Here is a 21,387-nt window from a genome sequence, read left to right on the forward strand (position 1 = left end):
TGACTCTCCCTCGACCCAGTATTCTATACATTGAGAATGGTATGCAAGGTCTCAAGTTTCTCCTTCGCGCTGATTGGTCCATGCTGAGGAATTTCCCAACTGCTGTCGTGTCTCTTCCAGCGACGTTGGGCGTTGTCCCTGATACCGAGACACACAACTCACACAACACAAACAACATCCTGTTGCATCTACAACTACTGCTATATAATACTCTACTTCTCTAAATCCCCTTTGACCTTTTACACTCACTTTGTCATACTATAACCTAAACTGATTCATTTATATTGCAACTGATTCATTTGTGTTGTAATCATCAAACAGGCCTTTATTTAATCCCAACAGTACCTCCTTACAGAAAGACCTTGGCCAGTCACATCCTGAATCATACTAACGACATGTTTCTCCTCTCTTGAGTAGGTGTGAATGAGCTCATGTGCCAGCCAATCACAGATCATGGAAAACTGTACATGTGATTCAAATGCAAAGTTTGGAAAGTGCAGGCATGAATTTCTAAGCAGCAAGTGAAAACAAAGACATACAAATGGTAATTGAACCATTAAGGGGTACAGCGCATTTAAAAGCTTATACTGGTGAACATAGAAACCTGTTCTCCTGCTTTGTCTGCAGGAGACAAACACAACACAAAGCTGTTCTGTGGGCTACACTTGACAAAGACTAAAGCTGCAATCAGAAATAATGTATCTACAATGCTGATCTTTAAATTTGTTAGAGAAGACAGTTTGTTAGATTTTATCAAAATCTCATCCCATCAGTAACCCTAATCATTGAAGCGCTTCAAATTTTCAATATGTCAGATTGGAAGGATTGGAAAGATTCTGAGTTCTTGGATCAGTAAGTCATTAGCTGAACATTGTTAAAACACGTAGGATGCCTTTTACAACCCAGATGAGATACAGCCAATTTTATCAGGACAGGGCAATAAACTGAAAATATCATTTAATTTTATGAATGAAGTCATAAAATGTTTTCCTTAAATTGCAGCCAGATTGTGCAACCTGACAAAACAGACTGAAACGTTATAACTAAGGCTTATATAATATAATTATATCCTTAAACCTGAGTCTGGTTTGAAAATGAATGAGGCAAGTGATTTTCATGATTGACTCTAAACATTTCTACATTTTCTTAAATAATTTTGCTCAAATTCTAGTGCACTGCCTTTGGTGGTCATTGCACAATCAACAGGTTGAGTGAATTCAGGTAGAAGGGACACTTTTTGGTAGATGCTTCAGTAGACTTTCAAAAAAACTGCTAACTTACTGAAATTATGTGAAGTTAACATTTTTATTGCATTTTATTTTATTGGCTAAAGACATTTTTCAAGAGACGACAGACCTTCAGACATAACACAACCACCTCTCTCACTCAGGCAATGTTTTCAGGTAAAGTGGAACAGCCATCCTTATATTTAAAACTTGTCATTTCTAATGTCTATCCAACATATTCACAACAGAATAATAAGAAACATTCATATTCATAACTATTATATTCTTAATATAAAAAATGTTAAGGTTAATATAAAATACAAAGTCTTTGTAACATGACCTTATCTGATAAAACCATAAAAGTATCTTATGTGTCAGTTGCCTTTAGGCCTACAGTCAAAGTACTACCAGGTCTTAGTCCTGATTAAGCAACCATCTCATTTTCATTATTTTCTCAACAAAACATTTCTGAAATTTTATATTTGCCTTGTGTGCAAACAGGAATGTCACAAAAACTGGGCAAGGACTCTCTGCACATCAGCCTTACCAACTGTATCCACACTCTGAAAGACATTTACACATCTATTGTTAATGTAAGCAGAATGATTACTTTATTTTTTGATAAGTCCTGGATGAACTGGGCTGCAGTGACTGAACAAACTGCAGCCTATACAAAAACCTAAATAGCCTTCAAGTTAGAAAATGAATGTCAACCACTGCAGCAGTTAATCAGAAATATTTTGCTTATGAAATCATCTTTTCTTTACAATGTAATCACCTGAGTATCCTCTTTTACAACTCAAGTGTCTTGAGATGATTGTATTGTGATTTGGGGCTATACAAATACAATTGAATTGAATTGAATTAAGTAGCATTACGTTAGAGAGACAACCTATGAAAATGCAAATACAAAATAATGGTGGATAGTGAAGGAATAACATTGCTGCTCCAGCTCTCTTTCTCATTAGCGACTGACAGCACACAACTCATGAGGAGAAGGATTGAGCGTGAAGCCAACAGCTGGTGTCAGATCCAGTTCATCCTCCGTGACTCCAGGTGGAGGAGTGAAGCGAAAATGCTGGAGGAGAGAGGTGAAGAAAAGGAAGAGCTCCATCTTTGCCAAACTCTCTCCCAGACACACTCTGCGACCTGCAAAGACAAAATGTTGCAAAACTGGATTATGTCTGCACAAATGCTAATTATATCTGCCTAAAAGACTAAAAAATACAACAAAGACTTTATACCTGCAGAAAAGGGGATGAAAGCATCTCTACGGCAAAATTTACCATCCTTATCAAGGAAGTGAGAAGGGTTGAAAGTGTGTGGGGTCTCCCATTCGCTCTCATCATAGAGGACAGAAGTAAGAAGAGGAAACACTGTAGTCCCCTGTAGTCAAGACAACAGAACAGCTAAAGTCTCACAATGACACTTGGACAATTGGATAAAACCACAAAAACATTTCCCAAATAATCTTGTGGAGCAGTACTGACAAAAGTTAACCTTTTTGATAAAGTGGCCCTGAAACGTGACATCTCTGCTGGTTTTGTGAGGAATGGCCATGGGGACAATGTTAGCCAGTCTCTGTGTCTCATGGATGACAGCATCAGTGTAAGGAAGGTTTTTCCGGTCATCTACATGGATCTGACGGTTTCCGACCACCGTGGTCAGCTCCTCCTGGACCTGGTCTGCAGACACAGAACAAGCAATGAACATTCTTTGTTGATCATTCAAATATTACAAAGGTCTTTATTTTTTCGAGAACCTTTATATGTCTGTATCATTTAAATATTGTTTGAACAATTGTTCATCCTGCTCTATAGCACCTCCCTTCCAATTCTTCAAACTTGACGTGTGACCTACATCTCCACAGCTACATGTGTTCTCATCTGACTCTGTGTGTACAGATGTTCTTACCCTGTATATGTGGATATTTGGCCATAAGCAGCAAACCCCATCTCAGTGTAGCTGCTGTGGTATCAGTGCCAGCACCAAACAGGTTGGTCACAGTAAATATCAGATTTTTCTCATTGTAGTGACTGTCCATGATACAAGAGTCCTAGGAGGAAGAACACCCGAAGAACATTAGAAATACAGGAAAGCAACATTGCTGATCAACAATGTTCAGATGGAAAATATAAAACATGACACTTTACCTCGTCTTTCTGCTTCCGAGTCAAAAAACAGTCCACCAGCCCCCTGCATATGTGAGCGTTAAGTGTCTCTCTCAGATTATTGATTAAATCCTTAACATCTCTACTATTCATTTCAACATTTCTTAATACCAGCTGCCGGTTTTTTACCCAGCCAACCAGTTGGGGAAACATGTTGTAAACCTGTACCACATCAGTAAAAAGAACATTGTTTAATAAAGATGAATGTGCACCAAACAACAAACCATGTAGGTTTTATAAATTAAACGTACACACTTAACAGGACATTTTAATGTGGTTTTCAAATCCTTAGAATCTCTGTCTGCAATAATATTACCATTGTTAGTCTTCTTATTAAATAATATTTACCTGGATTGATGCAGACCCTGTGACGCGTATGATTTCATTGGCTCTTCTCACCATGTTTTGGAATCGGGGGTCAGTGTATTCGAATCTGCTTCCATACACGATAGAAGAGATAATATTGGATGTAGCGTAATTCAATGGGCGTGTTGTATCAACTGGTTTACCTGCAAAAAGACATGAGAAACTGCATCCAGGAGAAGGTAACTACAGTTGTAAGTTAGTACACACTGTACATTAAACTGCAATCTTCTACTATTAAAACAAGCTTCACTGTGAATTACATTGACTACATAAATAAACAACTATAAAGTATGTGATGGGTTGAACAGAACATCTTTCTATTTGATAACTGGGTGTCCTGATCATAACAGCCCTTGTGAAAGAAATGTGAGCAGTAATATAAAAGTTTAGTTGTTTTCATGTGTTGTATCAACTCTATACCTTCATGCTTTTCAAATATCTGGATCAGATGGATGCATTCCTCTAAGATTTTATCCTCAGCTATTCTCTTGCCCATCCCAAAATCTCTGAGGGTGGTGATGGCAAACCGTCTCATCTCTTTCCATGATTCTCCATTGGCAAACACTATTCCTATATACATCACATGCAAGTTAAAATACATATATACAAGTTCAGTGTGAATATATTGTTAGCATATATATTATTACCATATATAATAATAATAATAATACATTTTATTTCATGGCGCCTTTCAAAGTCTCAAGGTCACCTTACAGATAGAAAAGGAAGCATACAGCATGATATACATAGAGTGCATTAAAACAACAGTAACAAGAATACATAAACGGCGGGAGAGAATGTAAAGGCAAAAGCGTGGATTATCTAGGAAGTGGGCGAAGTACAGTACAAGTAAATTGAAATACAGAAACCCAGATGACAGAACAACAAATATGAAACAGTATGAGACAATATGAAATAGGCAGAGGGTGGTAGGACATCACGGGCTGCTTTGAGAAGTTAAGAGAGTTAGGTGGAAAACGCTATACGGAACAGATATGTTTTGAGTGATGATTTAAAAGTTGATAAGTCCGGAGACGACCGGATGCGATGAGGGAGAATGTTCCAAAGGCGGGGCGCAGTGTGGCTGAAGGATCTAGCGCCCATGGTGGCCAGGCGCGCTGTAGGGGTGCAGAGGAGAGTGGAACTGGAGGAGCGGAGAGGACGAGGCGGAGAATAGATATGAAGTAGTTCAGTGATGTATGGTGGGGCAATAGAGTGGAGGGCTTTGTAGGTGAGAAGGAGGATTTTATAGTTTATACGGAAGGACACAGGGAGCCAGTGAAGTTGTTTAAGGACAGGGGTGATATGATGTGAGGATGGAGTTCTGGTGATGATTCGGGCAGCAGAGTTCTGGACAAGTTGAAGTTTGCGAAGTGATTTGAGAGGTAGACCAGTGAGGAGTGAGTTACAGTAATCCAAACGAGAGGTGACAAAGGCGTTAATGAGTATTGCCGTGCTATCGGTGGTGAGTGAGGAACGGATGCGGTTTATGTTACGGAGATGGGAGTAGGCCGACCGGGTAGTGGTATTGATATGCTGAGTGAAGGAGAGAGTACCGTCTAGGATGACACCCAGGCTTTTAACTTGGGGGGAGGGGGGGACAGTATTGTTGTCAATTTGAATGGAGAAGGTGCTGGTTTTAGAAAGGGTGGATCTGGTGCCCACGAGGAGAATTTCAGTTTTGTCAGGGTTGAGTTTCAAAAAGTTATGGGTGAACCAGGATTTGATATTATGTAAGCAGGTAAGGAGGGAGGGAGGGGGGAGGGTAGAAGATGGAGCAGCAGAGAGGTAGAGCTGGGTGTCGTCTGCATAACAGTGGAAATTGATGTTATGTAGCCTAAGGATATTTCCGAGAGGAAGGAGATAAATAATAAAGAGGAGGGGCCCCAGGACAGAGCCCTGAGGCACGCCACAACTGACAGTAGAGGGCTGGGAGTGGAAGTTCTGGAGATGGACGGACTGGGTGCGGTCAGATAGGTAGGAGGTGAACCATGAGAGGACCGAGCCGGCTATGCCGATGGAAGCAAGGCGATGGAGGAGAATATTGTGTGAGATGGTGTCAAAAGCTGCAGTTAGGTCAAGGAGGATGAGGATGGAGACAAGGCCAGAGTCTGCGGCTACTAGGAGGTCGTTGGTGATTTTGACCAGGGCAGTTTCAGTGCTGTGAAGTTGGCGGAAACCAGATTGAAAGTGTTCGTATAGGCTATTGGCGGAAAGGTGGGTATGGACCTGGTGGTGAACAACTTTTTCCAGGATTTTGGAGAGGAACGGGAGATTGGAGATAGGGCGGAAGTTGTTAAGGTCGGCAGGATCGAGACCAGGTTTTTTTAGAATTGGTGAGATGATGGCTGTCTTGAGTGATGGGGGTACGATGCCAGAACTGAGGGAAGTGTGAATAATGTGGGTAAGATGAGGAAGGAGAGAGGGGAGACAGAGCTTGACGAGGTTGGTTGGTAGGGGGTCAAGTTTGCAGGTTGAGGGTTTGGATTTGAGGATCAGGGAAGAGATAACCGTGGTGGGTGGAATGATAAAACTCGAAAGCAGGGAGGATACTGGTAGAGAGGGAAGGGTACAGTGGAGGCAGTTCGCAGTGTCACAGATGGGGGGAAATTGCTGGTGTATATTTTCGATTTTTGATGAGAAGAAATCCAGGAAGTTATTGCACAAGGTGGTGGAGAGTGAAGGGAAGAGAGGAGTATCGGGAGGGCCCAATAAATTTTTGACAGTGGAGAAGAGGGAACGCGTGGAGCCAGAGGCGGATACAATAAGCGAGGCATAGAAGTCAGATTTTGTTTGAGTAATGGTTTGCTTGTACTTCAGTATGTGGTTTAGGTATAAGTCCTTGTGGGTGGATGAACCGGTTTTTTTGAAGAGACGTTCAAGGCGGCGGGCTTGGGTTTTGAGGAGGCGGAGTTCGGGTGTGTACCATGGAGCAGAGTGCGTAAAGGATACAGATCTAGTTTTGAGTGGGGCGAAGGTGTTGAGTAGATTTCGTAGCTCACAGTTGAAATTGGATAACATGTTGGAGAGGGACGGTGTGTAATTAGTACATGAAAGGTTGTTGAGAGCAGCAGTGAAGGAGGGGAGGTCGATGTTCTTTAAGTTACGGAAGGTGATGGTGCGGGAGAGGTGGGTTTTGAAGAGAGGTAGTTTGGAGTTAAAGCAGACTAGTTTGTGGTCGGAGAAGAAGGTGTCGAGGGTAGAACATGACTGAACTGTGACGCCAGAGCAGCAGACTAAGTCGAGGGTGTGGCCTAGAGAATGTGTTGGGGAGGTGATGTATTGTTGGAGCCCAAAGCTGTCCAGACAGGAAATTAGGTCTTTTGTAGCGGTGTTGTTGGGATTGTCGAAGTGGATGTTAAAATCACCAAGAAGAATTATGTTGGCTGACAGAGAGATGAGGTCAGCTAAGAGGTCAGACAGTTCGTCCAAGAAGGTCGGGTTAGGTTTTGGTGGGCGGTAGATAGTGGCCAAGAAGGTTGGTGTGTGACCATGAATACGTGCTATGAGAGCTTCAAAGGACTGGAAGGTGATAGTGGGGTGGATGGATATTTTGTATTTAAGGTTGTACAGTATGGCGAGGCCGCCACCGCGTCCCGAGAGGCGTGGATGGGTGAGATATGTGAAGCCAGGAGGAATAGATTGATTAAGTTCAGTGAAGTCGTTGGGCTGCTGCCAGGTTTCAGTTAAGCACAGGATGTCGAGATTGTGTTTAAGAATAATGTCAAAGATGAGGGATGCTTTTTGAGAGAGGGAGCGAACGTTAAGAAGCCCAAAATGAGTGTTGTGGAAAGGTGTCGAGTCCATGTTTCTGGGGATGTTAGCTAGTACAGAGTGGTTGATCTGGCGTATACCTGATTTTCTAGGCTGAGGTCGGGAGGATGACCAGATGGAGGGGATTGGTAGTATGGAGTCAGATAGTCAGGCATGTGGGACAGAATGGACAGATTGTCCAGTGTTAGTGTGTGGGGTACAGTGAACTGCATGTTGAATGTTGGTGGAAAGTATATGGGAGCCCAGGCGGTTAGGATGCAGACCATCTCCTGCAAAGAAGGCAGGTCGGTTCCAGAAGAGGTTGAAGTTGTCAATGAATTGGAGATTGTAGGACAGGGAGACAGACTTGATCCAACTGTTGAGACTGAGGATTCTACTGAAGCGGCCAGAGCCTCTTCCAAACGTGGGGATGGGACCAGACATGAAAATAGTCTTACCACAGTTGCTTAGGAGGTGGAGGAGAGAGATAAAATCCTTTTTAGTCAGTTCAGACCGGTGGAGTGACGTGTCACAAGTTCCAATATGAACAATCACTCTAGTGATCACTATAGTGGCTTCAGAAAGAATCATTTACCTTTTGCACATTATTATGTGGTAAATTCCATTTTAAAATTGACATTTTGCCATCAGTATATACCCTGGAACTGATATGACAAAGATTATTTTGCAAATTTATTTAAAAGTTTAATCTTGCCTACTGGAGGCCATCTGTGGCAGACTGGATTGACTGGAAACAGTTTAGAAAGGGCCAAAAAACAATTACATGACACACTAGCGCTGAAGCATTTAGCTTGACGGGCTAAAGTAAAGCCAAGACTGGCTAAATGCTTCAGGAGACACCTGTGTTTGACTTTTAATAAATGGGCCAACAGTCACTTGCATAAACTGTAAATAGACCAATACAAAAACAATCATAGGCCATTTAACCACCCACTAAGTGGGAAAACCATCAATGAATTTATTGCAGTATCGACATGGAGAAATATAGACAGGGGAGACATCTTGTCAAGGAGTATCATGTAACACCAGGGTGCTGTGATACCAATCTGCTTGCAAGACATTTGTCCTTCTACAAAAATGAATGGAATATTTTGGGTTTGGAAGAGTTTATCTCCAGACACTATGATGGGTACAAATGGACACAATAAAGTGCAAAAAGCCAGGAGATCTGAAGCCACTGTACAGTGTATATGATGACAAATTAGTATATACTCATCAAATATATCCAAAAAAGACATTAACAGGTTGCACTAAAACAAGAAAAAGGTGTAATATTGAACAGTTGAAAACTTCTGTAAAGGAAAGTCATACCATGTCCCTGATTAATATCATAAAATATAGGCGCAACATGTCGATCTCCAAACTCTTCCGCATGGTTGATCAGGGCTTCTTTCACTGCCTTGTATCCACTCAGGACCACCACTTTATTGGGTCCAAAGTAAACCGTAAACACAGACCCATACTTCTTGGAAAGCTGAATACATTATAAAAACACAGTCCAGTAGGTCAGATTTAATGTAAAAACATGATCCCAAAAATGTATAGGTCCAATGACATTTAAATAAGATGCAATGAAACAGATTTGTTGGGGATAAGGAGCTAAACTCACCTCACAGAGGGTTTTGTAGGGTCTCTTGAGATCAAGCTGTAACAAGTTGCCAATCACAGGCAGAGGTCTGGGTCCTGGAGGCTCATTCCCTGTTTCCTCTGAGGTGAAACTCCTAAAAACAACATAAAGGACAAGCAATGCAGCAATAGACCCCAACACTGTGGTGGGACTGGAGAAGAGGAATAAAACAAGGTCATCCATAAAAGCCATTTTCTCTGTTGGTGTTCTGACAGCAAGTCAATATGAAACTTGACCACTGACAGTGGTGTCTCAAGTGTAGACTTACTAATCACCTCCTCACCCTCTTTCCGCATGTAAGAAAGTTACACCCTCTCGACATGTCTTTACATGCCAACATGCCAACATCCATCCCTTCTCACCATGTTTATTAATCAGCAGTCAGTGTTCAAATCTGCTTCCATATGCAATAGCTGAGATAATACATCATTGTTCTGCTGCCGAGGAGGCCACGGTGTCTACACACCCGAAAGCAGCACAACATTACTTTTTTACACACCCTCTCTTAATGTATACAGACACAGTAATTAAATGTGTTTATGTGCAGTGTTCACCAAAGAGTTTAATCATTAATCACTGGCTGCAAAAAGATGGAAAACAACTGAAGCAACAACAAAGAAACATGAAACATTTTGAAACACTTTGTTCAGGGATTCAAATGTTGGCCAATGTAGGAAGGGTTTCTTGTTTTGTTTTGGGGGTTTTGTTTCTGTGTTTTTTACTATACATTTATATGTCCAGGGTTTGTTGTCTTATATTCTGTCCATAGCTATCAATAGGTTTGGCTATTTATTGATATCATTAAAACTGTTTATTTGGTATTATTTCATACAGTAAATGAATATGTAGCTATTAATAATGTACAATTTATTATTACAAAGAAGTAGGTCTTTAAAGATTGTACATGATTTCAGTGAAAAAAGAAGATTACATTTCTTTGGTGCACTACAAATAAGAAGTTATATAATGAATCAAAACACTTATCAAAGTGCAAGTAAACGCGCCAGCATGAGTAAAGGCAAAAATATTTAGGGAAACACGAGTTGTTTTCTAATCAGGCCACCATATCGCTCTCTGATCTGCAGACCAGATTGCAATGAGCTACTGCACAAGTGACGGGTCTCAACCAGAGAAGCTTATTTTCAGCCACAATAATGGCTCCAATTCTCACTGGCGACTAACAGCATGCAGTTTGTGAGGCAAAGGAGTGAGGGTGAAACCCACAAGTGGTGTCACATCCAGTTCATCCTCTGAAACTCCAGGTGGAGGAGTGAAACGAAAGCGCTGGAGGAGGGAGGTGATGAAGAGGAAGAGCTCCATTCTGGCCAGACTCTCTCCAATACACATCCTGCGACCTGCAAAACACAAACTATTAGTAAAATTGTGTTGCTGCCTCTTCATTTAGCAACCTCTCAGGTTTTGTTTGTCAGATTACTCAATCAGGAAGCAGATATGCAAGTCAACCAGCCAGCTGACCTGCCCATTTAGGGTAATTTTGGTCCACCTGCTGGTTTATATAAGACATCACACAGAGTAGTATTTGTTAAAATAACATTTCATTTGTCATGAGTCCCCTTGGAACTTCCTGTCAGAGGACCTTTATTTTGTATTGACTTCCTGTTTTCACCCCGTTCTGGTCTCTGGCAGCTTTATGTGTAATTTGTGTTCATGAGTTTCACCTGTCCCCGTTATGTTCACCTGAGTTCAATCACCTGTTGTGTTCCTCCCTATTTATACCTCCCGTCTTCCTTTGTTCCCCGCAAAAGCATTATAGTTGCATTTAGTTGGTGTTGTTGACAAGTAGAAGTGTGTTTTTGTGATGACCGTCTCACCCGGTCTTTCCTTAGTTCTTACCATTTCATCCGTTTCTCTGGATTTTTGTGTTGTCTTGAGCCCTGGAAGTTCCCAGGTGAAATAAAACCCTTGGTTGTCCTGCATTTGGGTCCTTACCTCTCCTCCTTCACACCACACCACCACGTGACATCATTTATTTAGCAAATATGTCTCATAACTTTTTTAAATGTTTTTTTAAAAAACAATGCAATATATTATCATGTACAGTGGGTACGGAAAGTATTCAGACCTCTTTAAATTTTTCACTCTTTGTGTCATTGCAGCCATTTGCCAAAATCAAAAAAGTTCATTTTATTTCTCATTAATGTACACTCAGCACCCCATCTTGACAGAAAAAAACAAAAATGTAGAAATATCACATGGTCATAAGTATTCAGACCCTTTGCAGTGACACTCATATTTAACTCACATGCTGTCCATTTCTTCTGATCCTCCTTGAGATGGTTCTTCTCCTTCATTGGAGTCCAGCTGTGTTTAATTAAACTGATTGGACTTGATTAGGAAAGGCACACACCTGTCTATCCAATCAATTCAATCCAAAAGCCAGTGATTTTACATGCATATCCAGCTAAATAACTTTCAGAACTAATTTCTCCTGAAATGAGAAATATAATCTGTGTGCTGACTTCAAGAATTATTTACTCAAATTCAGAAGCAAAAAATTTAAAGAAGCCTGTTATACTTATACTATATAGTTTTTAGCTTTGTCTAAATTCATTGCCTAGAGTAAGTGTTTTTTCACTTGATTTAAGATGTATTTTACTTTATAAGGCCTAGATTTTTTTTCTTATATCAAGAAATCTTATCAAGTAAAAGTCACTTGCTGCACTTACAGACAATCTGACTTGTTCTTAGTCTGTTTCTTCTCAAAACAAGTGTATTTTTCTAGTATTAAGAGGACGTGTTTTTGCAGTGTAAAAGAACAAAAGCCTAAAAAAGTTATACCTGCTGAGAAGGGCATGAAGACATCACTCCTGATAAACCTGCCCTCTCTATCCAGGAAGTGAGAAGGGTTAAAAGTGTTTGGGGTCTCCCACTCGCTCTCATCAAACAGTACAGAGGTAAGAAGAGGAAACACTGTAGTCCCCTGTATGCAAAAGAGGAAAATTATAACTTATAGGTTTTCGAACAAACACTTTACAAGGAGGAACACATCCAACAGTCCTCTGACCTTTTCGATGAAGTATCCTTGGAACGTGACATCTTGGCTGGTTTTGTGTGGAAGGGCCATGGGGACAATGTTTCCCATTCTCTGTGTCTCGTGGATGACAGCATCAGTGTACGGGAGGTTCTTCCTGTCCTCTACTTGGACCTGACGGCTTCCAACCACCCTGTTCAGCTCCTCCTGAACTTTATCTGATTGCACAAAAATAAGAATTTAATTTGAAAAACATGTAACTCAGAGTTCGTGTTATCTGAGACGACCATTCTGGCATGTTTTTGGCACCTTGAATATGAGGGTACTTGGCCATGAAAAGTAGACACCACTGAATGGTAGTTCCTGTGGTGTCAGATCCAGCTGCAATTAAATTCATCACACTGTAGAGCAGGTTGTCATCATGGTAGTGTAAATTCTTGATGTCAGACTCCTATTGAATCACACAGAAAACAGATAACACTTAATGAGTGTTTGATCTATTGGTAATTTCAGTCTACATGTGGATTCACTGGAGTTCAGTACCTTACCTCCAGATTTTGCTTACGGGTCAGGAATGCATCAACAAAGCATCTGCACAACTCAGGGTTCTGAGTCTGCTTCAGATCCTCTATTATGCCTGTAATTTGCTCTTTGCTGTCCTCCACAAGCTTCATCAAATACCTCCACTTTTTAATACAAGGGCCCAGCCAAGGAAACAGGTTGTAAATCTGTAATAACGCAAAATACAAAACAAACTGTAAAATTCAACATTTGTGAGAGCCATGAACTCACAGCTCACACTAGGCCAGAGACGGGCTGCACCCTGGACAGATCACTAGTCTTTTACAGGGTTGACACTAAAAGACAGACAAACACTTCCACCCACAGGTAATTCAGAGTCGTCCTAAACCCAATCTGAATGTCTGTAGAGTGTGGGAGGAAGCCAGAGCACCCAGAGAAAACCCACAAAACATACAAACTCCACACAGAAAATTCCCGGGCTCGAATAGGAATGGAACCTTATTGCTGTGAGGTGTCAGTGCACAGCATTGAATGAATTTCTGGTACTTGTACTTGAATATTATATTAAATGTTTGGCCAAATTGTAAAAATGTATACATTAACTTCATGAAAGTATTAATTCAGTTTGGCTCTGTAAAATAAAGCTTTACAATTTAATGGACTATCACAGCAGTATATTTAATTTCCTAAGCCATAGGTTAACATGTTCTTAATATACAGAGGAATGTACATTTTTTTGATATAGTCATGTCCTGTTTACAGTACCAGGATGGATGTTGACCCAGTCAGATGGATGGACTCCCGGTTTCTTTTCATCATAGCTTGAAATGCGGGGTCTTGGTATTCAAACCGCTTTCCAAACATGATCGCTGATATTATGTTTGAGGCTGCGTAATCAATTATCTTGGCGTTGTTGAAAGCTTTACCTGGAAGAAACAGAGTTGTGGACATGAGTTTGACAAAAACTACATATGAGTTAACAACAAATGTTTTGACCCAGTGTTAGTGTTTTTTTAATTAGTGCAGTTATTATCATCAATCAGTAACAAATCCTACAATTAAAGTTTTACATAAATTAGAATGTATTAGACTTCTGTATAATTATTTTACCATGTACTGTTTAATTTGGGTAAATAACTCAACTGTTAAATTGAAATTATTGGCTTTGTACCCATGGGTGCTGATGTGTATATAAATCTGTGTAGTACTTTATGTTACCTTCTTGTTTTTCAAATTCTTCAATCAGGTAGTGACATTCCTCAATGATTTTCCCTTCACTTAACCTCTTGCCCATCCCAAAATCTCTCAGTGTCGTTAGAGCAAAGCGCCTCATTTCTTTCCACCTCTCACCGTTGGAAAATAGTATGCCTGGAAACAAAAGTGGTCGACCTGCTTTAATGAGCACAAAAACAAATCAAAGAAAACTCCCAAAACATTTTCTTACCAAATTCTTTGCTGAAATCATGAAATACAGGTGTGACCTCTCTGTCTCCAAACTCTTCGGCATGGTTTACCAGAGCCTGCTTGACGGTCCTGTATCCTGCCAGGACCACCACCTTCTTAAGTCCAAAGTAGACTGTGAACACTGGGCCATATTTTTTGGACAGCTAAAAACATAGAGGCAGGTAAAAGTGTGAGTCACAGCACCAGATAAAAAATTACTGAAGCACAATGAACATGTTTGTGTATGTAACTTATATACTCAAATAAAAATCAATACGTTCCTGTCAGAGCAATAGAAAGACAGACAACACATTTCTCACATCAAAGAGCGAGCTGTCGAGTCTCTTCAAATCCACATGAAGCAGGTTACCAAGCAGGACAAGAGGTTTGGGACCTGGAGGCTCCCTCCTCTTTTTTTTGGAGCTGAAGTTGGAGTGAAGAAAGAGGAAGACGAGAAGGCACAAGGTGGCCCAAAATAGGGAGGACTGGAAAAGAACTTCCAACATGATCGTACAGACACCTGACAGCTGCCCTCACTGGGAGTCTGAAGAGCTCTTCACTCAAATCAAAGGAACCTGCGAGGCAGCCACAGCTTTCTATTATGTCTTGGTTTCAAATTTGTGCAGATATATGGGAGTTTGCATTTGGGCGGATCTATCAACCAAGAGTTGGTACCTCCTTACAGAAAGACCTTGGCCAGTCACATCCTGAATCATACTAATGACATGTTTCTCCTCTCTTGAGTAGGTGTGAATGAGCTCATGTGCCAGCCAATCACAGATCTTGGAAAACTGTACATGTGATTCAAATGCAAAGTTTGGAAAGTGCAAGCATGAATTTCTAAGCAGCAAGTGAAAACAAAGACATACAAATGGTAATTGAACCATTAAGGGGTACAGCGCATTTAAAAGCTTATGCTGGTGAACATAGAAACCTGTTCTCCTGCTTTGTCTGCAGGAGACAAACACAACACAAAGCTGTTCTGTGGGCTACACTTGACAAAGACTAAAGCCGCAATCAGAAATAATGTATCTACAATGCTGATCTTTAAATTTGTTAGAGAAGACAGTTTGTTAGATTTTATCAAAATCTCATCCCATCAGTAACCCTAATCATTGAAGCACTTCAAATTTTCAATATGTCAGATTGGAAGGATTGGAAAGATTCTGAGTTCTTGGATCAATAAGTCATTAGCTGAACATTGTTAAAACACATAGGATGCCTTTTACAACCCAGATGAGATACAGCCAATTTTATCAGGACAGGGCAATAAACTGAAAATATCATTTAATTTTATGAATGAAGTCATAAAATGTTTTCCTTAAATTGCAGCCAGATTGTGCAACCTGACAAAACAGACTGAAACGTTATAACTAAGGCTTATATAATATAATTATATCCTTAAACCTGAGTCTGGTTTGAAAATGAATGAGGCAAGTGATTTTCATGATTGACTCTAAACATTTCTACATTTTCTTAAATAATTTTGCTCAAATTCTAGTGCACTGCCTTTGGTGGTCATTGCACAATCAACAGGTTGAGTGAATTCAGGTAGAAGGGACACTTTTTGGTAGATGCTTCAGTAGACTTTCAAAAAAACTGCTAACTTACTGAAATTATGTGAAGTTAACATTTTTATTGCATTTTATTTTATTGGCTAAAGACATTTTTCAAGAGACGACAGACCTTCAGACATAACACAACCACCTCTCTCACTCAGGCAATGTTTTCAGGTAAAGTGGAACAGCCATCCTTATATTTAAAACTTGTCATTTCTAATGTCTATCCAACATATTCACAACAGAATAATAAGAAACATTCATATTCATAACTATTATATTCTTAATATAAAAAATGTTAAGGTTAATATAAAATATAGTCTTTGTAACATGACCTTATCTGATAAAACCATAAAAGTATCTTATGTGTCAGTTGCCTTTAAGCCTACAGTCAAAGTACTACCAGGTCTTAGTCCTGATTAAGCAACCATCTCATTTTCATTATTTTCTCAACAAAACATTTCTGAAATTTTATATTTGCCTTGTGTGCAAACAGGAATGTCACAAAAACTGGGCAAGGACTCTCTGCACATCAGCCTTACCAACTGTATCCACACTCTGAAAGACATTTACACATCTATTGTTAATGTAAGCAGAATGATTACTTTATTTTTTGATAAGTCCTGGATGAACTGGGCTGCAGTGACTGAACAAACTGCAGCCTATACAAAAACCTAAATAGCCTTCAAGTTAGGAAATGAATGTCAACCACTGCAGCAGTTAATCAGAAATATTTTGCTTATGAAATCATCTTTTCTTTACAATGTAATCACCTGAGTATCCTCTTTTACAACTCAAGTGTCTTGAGATGATTGCATTGTGATTTGGGGCTATACAAATACAATTGAATTGAATTGAATTAAGTAGCATTACGTTAGAGAGACAACCTATGAAAATGCAAATACAAAATAATGGTGGATAGTGAAGGAATAACATTGCTGCTCCAGCTCTCTTTCTCATTAGCGACTGACAGCACACAACTCATGAGGAGAAGGATTGAGCGTGAAGCCAACAGCTGGTGTCAGATCCAGTTCATCCTCCGTGACTCCAGGTGGAGGAGTGAAGCGAAAATGCTGGAGGAGAGAGGTGAAGAAAAGGAAGAGCTCCATCTTTGCCAAACTCTCTCCCAGACACACTCTGCGACCTGCAAAGACAAAATGTTGCAAAACTGGATTATGTCTGCACAAATGCTAATTATATCTGCCTAAAAGACTAAAAAATACAACAAAGACTTTATACCTGCAGAAAAGGGGATGAAAGCATCTCTACGGCAAAATTTACCATCCTTATCAAGGAAGTGAGAAGGGTTGAAAGTGTGTGGGGTCTCCCATTCGCTCTCATCATAGAGGACAGAAGTAAGAAGAGGAAACACTGTAGTCCCCTGTAGTCAACACAACAGAACAGCTAAAGTCTCACAATGACACTTGGACAGTTGGATAAAACCACAAAAACATTTCCCAAATAATCTTGTGGAGCAGTACTGACAAAAGTTAACCTTTTTGATAAAGTGGCCCTGAAACATGACATCTCTGCTGGTTTTGTGAGGAATGGCCATGGGGACAATGTTAGCCAGTCTCTGTGTCTCATGGATGACAGCATCAGTGTAAGGAAGGTTTTTCCGGTCATCTACACGGATCTGACGGTTTCCGACCACCGTGGTCAGCTCCTCCTGGACCTGGTCTGCAGACACAGAACAAGCAATGAACATTCTTTGTTGATCATTCAAATATTACAAAGGTCTTTATTTTTTCGAGAACCTTTATATGTCTGTATCATTTAAATATTGCTTGAACAATTGTTCATCCTGCTCTATAGCACCTCCCTTCCAATTCTTCAAACTTGACGTGTGACCCACATCTCCACAGCTACATGTGTTCTCATCTGACTCTGTGTGTACAGATGTTCTTACCCTGTATATGTGGATATTTGGCCATAAGCAGCAAACCCCATCTCAGTGTAGCTGCTGTGGTATCAGTGCCAGCAGCAAACAGGTTGGTCACAGTAAATATCAGATTTTTCTCATTGTAGTGACTGTCCATGGTACAAGAGTCCTAGGAGGAAGAACACCCGAAGAACATTAGAAATACAGGAAAGCAACATTGCTGATCAACAATGTTCAGATGGAAAATATAAAACATGACACTTTACCTCGTCTTTCTGCTTCCGAGTCAAAAAACAGTCCACCAGCCCCCTGCATATGTGAGCGTTAAGTGTCTCTCTCAGATTATTGATTAAATCCTTAACATCTCTAATATTCGTTTCAACATTTCTTAATACCAGCTGCCGGTTTTTTACCCAGCCAACCAGTTGGGGAAACATGTTGTAAACCTGTACCACATCAGTAAAAAGAACATTGTTTAAGAAAGATGAATGTGCACCAAACAACAAACCATGTAGGCTTTATAAATTAAACGTACACACTTAACAGGAAATTTTAATGTGGTTTTCAAATCCTTAGAATCTCTGTCTGCAATAATATTACCATTGTTAGTCTTCTTATTAAATAATATTTACCTGGATTGATGCAGACCCTATAACGCGTATGTTTTCATTGGCTCTTCTCACCATGTTTTGGAATCGGGGGTCAGTGTATTCGAATCTGCTTCCATACACGATAGAAGAGATAATATTGGATGTAGCGTAATTCAATGGGCGTGTTGTATCAACTGGTTTACCTGCAAAAAGACATGAGAAACTGCATCCAGGAGAAGGTAACTACAGTTGTAAGTTAGTACACACTGTACATTAAACTGCAATCTTCTACTATTAAAACATCTTTCTATTTGATAACTGGGTGTCCTGATCATAACAGCCCTTGTGAAAGAAATGTGAGCAGTAATATAAATGTTTAGTTGTTTTCATGTCTTGTATCAACTCTATACCTTCATGCTTTTCAAACATCTGGATCAGATGGATGCATTCCTCTAAGATTTTATCCTCAGCTATTCTCTTGCCCATCCCAAAATCTCTGAGGGTGGTGATGGCAAACCGTCTCATCTCTTTCCATGATTCTCCATTGGCAAACAATATTCCTATATACATCACATGCAAGTTAAAATACATATATACAAGTTCAGTGTGAATATATTGTTAGCATATATATTATTACCATATATAGTGGCTTCAGAAAGAATCATTTACCTTTTGCACATTATTATGTGGTAAATTCAATATTAAAATTGACATTTTGCCATCAGTATATACCCTGGAACTGACATGACAAAGATTATTTTGCAAATTTATTTAAAAGTTTAATCTTGCCTACTGGAGGCCATCTGTGGCAGACTGGATTGACTAGAAAGGGACACAAACAAATTATACTACATACTATAAGGCCCAACAATATTTCCTTAATGTCGGGATGAAATGAATTGAAGGATGGGTAAAAGCAGTCAGATATAAGTACTGGAAGACAATCTGCTCCAGAGTGCACATGACCTGAGAATGGGTAATCAGTTCATTTTCACCACGACAACAGCCTGAAGGATTCTGCTAAGTCTGGCTGCAGAATAAAGGACAACACGCATGCATAAACTGTAAATAGAAGAGGACCATTTTAGATTTGGAAGAGTTTATCTCCAGACACTATGATGGGTACAAATGGACACAAAGTGCAAAAAGTTATCTGAATGCTTCCTGAAGCCACTGTACAGTGTATATGATGACAAACTAGTATATACTTAAATATATCCAAAAAAGACATTAACAAGTTGAAGTAAGTAAGAAAAGGTGTAATATTGAACAGTTGAACATTACAATAATTTTTACTACTGCTAATATCAAAAATTTTTGTAAAGGAAAGTCATACCATGTTCCTGATGAGTATCATAAAATATAGGCGCGACTTGTCGATCTCCAAACTCTTCCGCATGGTTGATCAGGGCTTCTTTCACTGCCTTGTATCCACTCAGGACCACCACTTTATTGGGTCCAAAGTAAACCGTAAACACAGACCCATACTTCTTGGAAAGCTGAATACATTATAAAAACACAGTCCAGTAGGTCAGATTTAATGTAAAAACATGATCCCAAAAATGTATAGGTCCAATGACATTTAAATAAGATGCAATGAAACAGATTTGTTGGGGATAAGGAGCTAAACTCACCTCACAGAGGGTTTTGTAGGGTCTCTTGAGATCAAGCTGTAACAAGTTGCCAATCACAGGCAGAGGTCTGGGTCCTGGAGGCTCATTCCCTGTTTCCTCTGAGGTGAAACTCCTAAAAACAACATAAAGGACAAGCAACGCAGCAATAGACCCCAACACTGTGGTGGGACTGGAGAAGAGGAATAAAACAAGGTCATCCATAAAAGCCATTTTCTCTGTTGGTGTTCTACACTGGTTGGCCTGGCAGCAAAACCCAGTGGTGTCTCAAGTGTAGTTGCTAATCACCTCCCCGCCCTCTTTGTTCATGTAAGACAAGTCTCAGATGGGCGGCAAACAGGAGTTGTTTGGCCAGATCTTCATACTGTATTTTATCTCTACAAAAGACAAAGTAGAACATGCTATTACATGACAGTCCTTACAAAACAACAAAAAGTAACATTTTTTAAGTAAATTTAAGTAAAATATATATTTCCCAAGTATACTAATATCAATGTATTAGCAGTACACTTTTAACTGTCCTATTTCAAGTAAGTGTAGTATTACACTGTACTTTGTATAGAATTTATAGGTACCATTATGTAGTCCTAGCCTACATTTTAGTTTATTTAGGTATAGTGTAATTATACCTCTTTTAGTCTAGTAACTTTGAGCCCACTACTGATTTACCTCTAAAAATATTTTTCACTATAACTAACTGACCTTGACAGGAAACTATAACTTCTTTCTTTTAACAGCTTCCTTTCATTTTGACATTTTGCCACAGAAAGTTCAGTACAATCAGAAAGACAACTCATCAAAGGGCAGGACATAAATCACAACAGCAGTTACACTTATGATGCAGATAAAAATAAGTACAAACATTACATAACTACCTAATGACCTGCTGAGCCTGATGTATGGCATTAATGTCACAAAACAGGGCATGTTCCCTGATGTGCTGCCCAGTTGGGAAACCTATTCATGCATATGTTGCATTGCCTCAGATGTCTCAACATACTGTTGGTGCAGGTCAGATTATTTTGCTATAAGTAGGTCTGCTACCAACTTAGTGAATAGAAGTTACACTTTGTGCAACTTCTTCCTTTCTGTCATGAGTCCATGTTTCAGGTTTCTAACAGCAGGGTGGCAGTTTTAAGGTCACGCACACACCTGTCAGAAAAACATGTTAGCACTGATAAAAGGAACATAAACACAACAAGAGTACAACTTGGAAGAGAGTTACCAATCACCTACCTGTCCTCTCTCCACTTGTAAGACAGGTCTGAAAGGGGTGAAAAAAAAGGGAGTTCTTTGGCCAGGGTTTAATCCTGTATTTTGGCAGGTGCCTTAACTCTACAGCAGACAAAGGAGAACAGGACATTTACATAACAACATCTCATATTCCAAGTACATCTAATTGCAGGTTAAAACATAAGTGGCCTGTATTATGGGTTAGAAATGTCCTGACAGGTGTCTCAATAAAATGTTCCTATTACATTAACGTTTGAGGTGTCTTCAAGGCCCAACATGACTGAAGCTTGTATGTTTCTAAGTTAAGAGTTCAGCCAGGGGGTATGCTTCACTTGTGTTGTTGAATGTTGAACATTTTTTAAAATCCTGAA

General features: G+C 39.8%; 3 protein-coding genes across 3 annotated transcripts; all 3 read right to left on the reverse strand.

Annotated features, from left to right (window-relative positions):
- Positions 1 to 1,910: 1,910 nt before the first annotated feature.
- On the reverse strand, positions 1,911 to 9,430 carry LOC113141097 (cytochrome P450 2K1-like). The gene is made up of 9 exons (XM_026325317.1): positions 9,147 to 9,430; positions 8,849 to 9,011; positions 4,184 to 4,333; positions 3,746 to 3,906; positions 3,380 to 3,559; positions 3,141 to 3,282; positions 2,727 to 2,911; positions 2,471 to 2,612; positions 1,911 to 2,375 (listed from the first exon to the last, which is right to left on the reverse strand). Exons 1-9 carry the CDS (start codon positions 9,354 to 9,356, stop codon positions 2,191 to 2,193), a joined length of 1,518 nt encoding a protein of 505 aa, XP_026181102.1. The 5' UTR covers positions 9,357 to 9,430; the 3' UTR covers positions 1,911 to 2,190.
- A 901-nt stretch (positions 9,431 to 10,331) lies between these two features.
- On the reverse strand, positions 10,332 to 14,732 carry LOC113140683 (cytochrome P450 2K1-like). Its single transcript, XM_026324596.1, has 9 exons — positions 14,442 to 14,732; positions 14,123 to 14,285; positions 13,897 to 14,046; positions 13,444 to 13,604; positions 12,705 to 12,884; positions 12,466 to 12,607; positions 12,190 to 12,374; positions 11,964 to 12,105; positions 10,332 to 10,519 (listed from the first exon to the last, which is right to left on the reverse strand). The coding sequence occupies exons 1-9, from the start codon at positions 14,625 to 14,627 to the stop codon at positions 10,332 to 10,334; spliced, it is 1,497 nt and encodes a 498-aa protein (XP_026180381.1). The 5' UTR covers positions 14,628 to 14,732.
- A 1,405-nt stretch (positions 14,733 to 16,137) lies between these two features.
- Positions 16,138 to 20,008, reverse strand: LOC113141160 (cytochrome P450 2K1-like). Its single transcript, XM_026325400.1, has 9 exons — positions 19,787 to 20,008; positions 19,489 to 19,651; positions 18,563 to 18,712; positions 18,195 to 18,355; positions 17,829 to 18,008; positions 17,590 to 17,731; positions 17,176 to 17,360; positions 16,920 to 17,061; positions 16,138 to 16,824 (listed from the first exon to the last, which is right to left on the reverse strand). Exons 1-9 carry the CDS (start codon positions 19,994 to 19,996, stop codon positions 16,640 to 16,642), a joined length of 1,518 nt encoding a protein of 505 aa, XP_026181185.1. The 5' UTR covers positions 19,997 to 20,008; the 3' UTR covers positions 16,138 to 16,639.
- Between the last annotated feature and the right edge of the window lie 1,379 nt (positions 20,009 to 21,387).

Source organism: Mastacembelus armatus, chromosome 8 (assembly GCF_900324485.2).
Source record: "Mastacembelus armatus chromosome 8, fMasArm1.2, whole genome shotgun sequence".
NCBI lineage: Eukaryota > Metazoa > Chordata > Actinopteri > Synbranchiformes > Mastacembelidae > Mastacembelus > Mastacembelus armatus.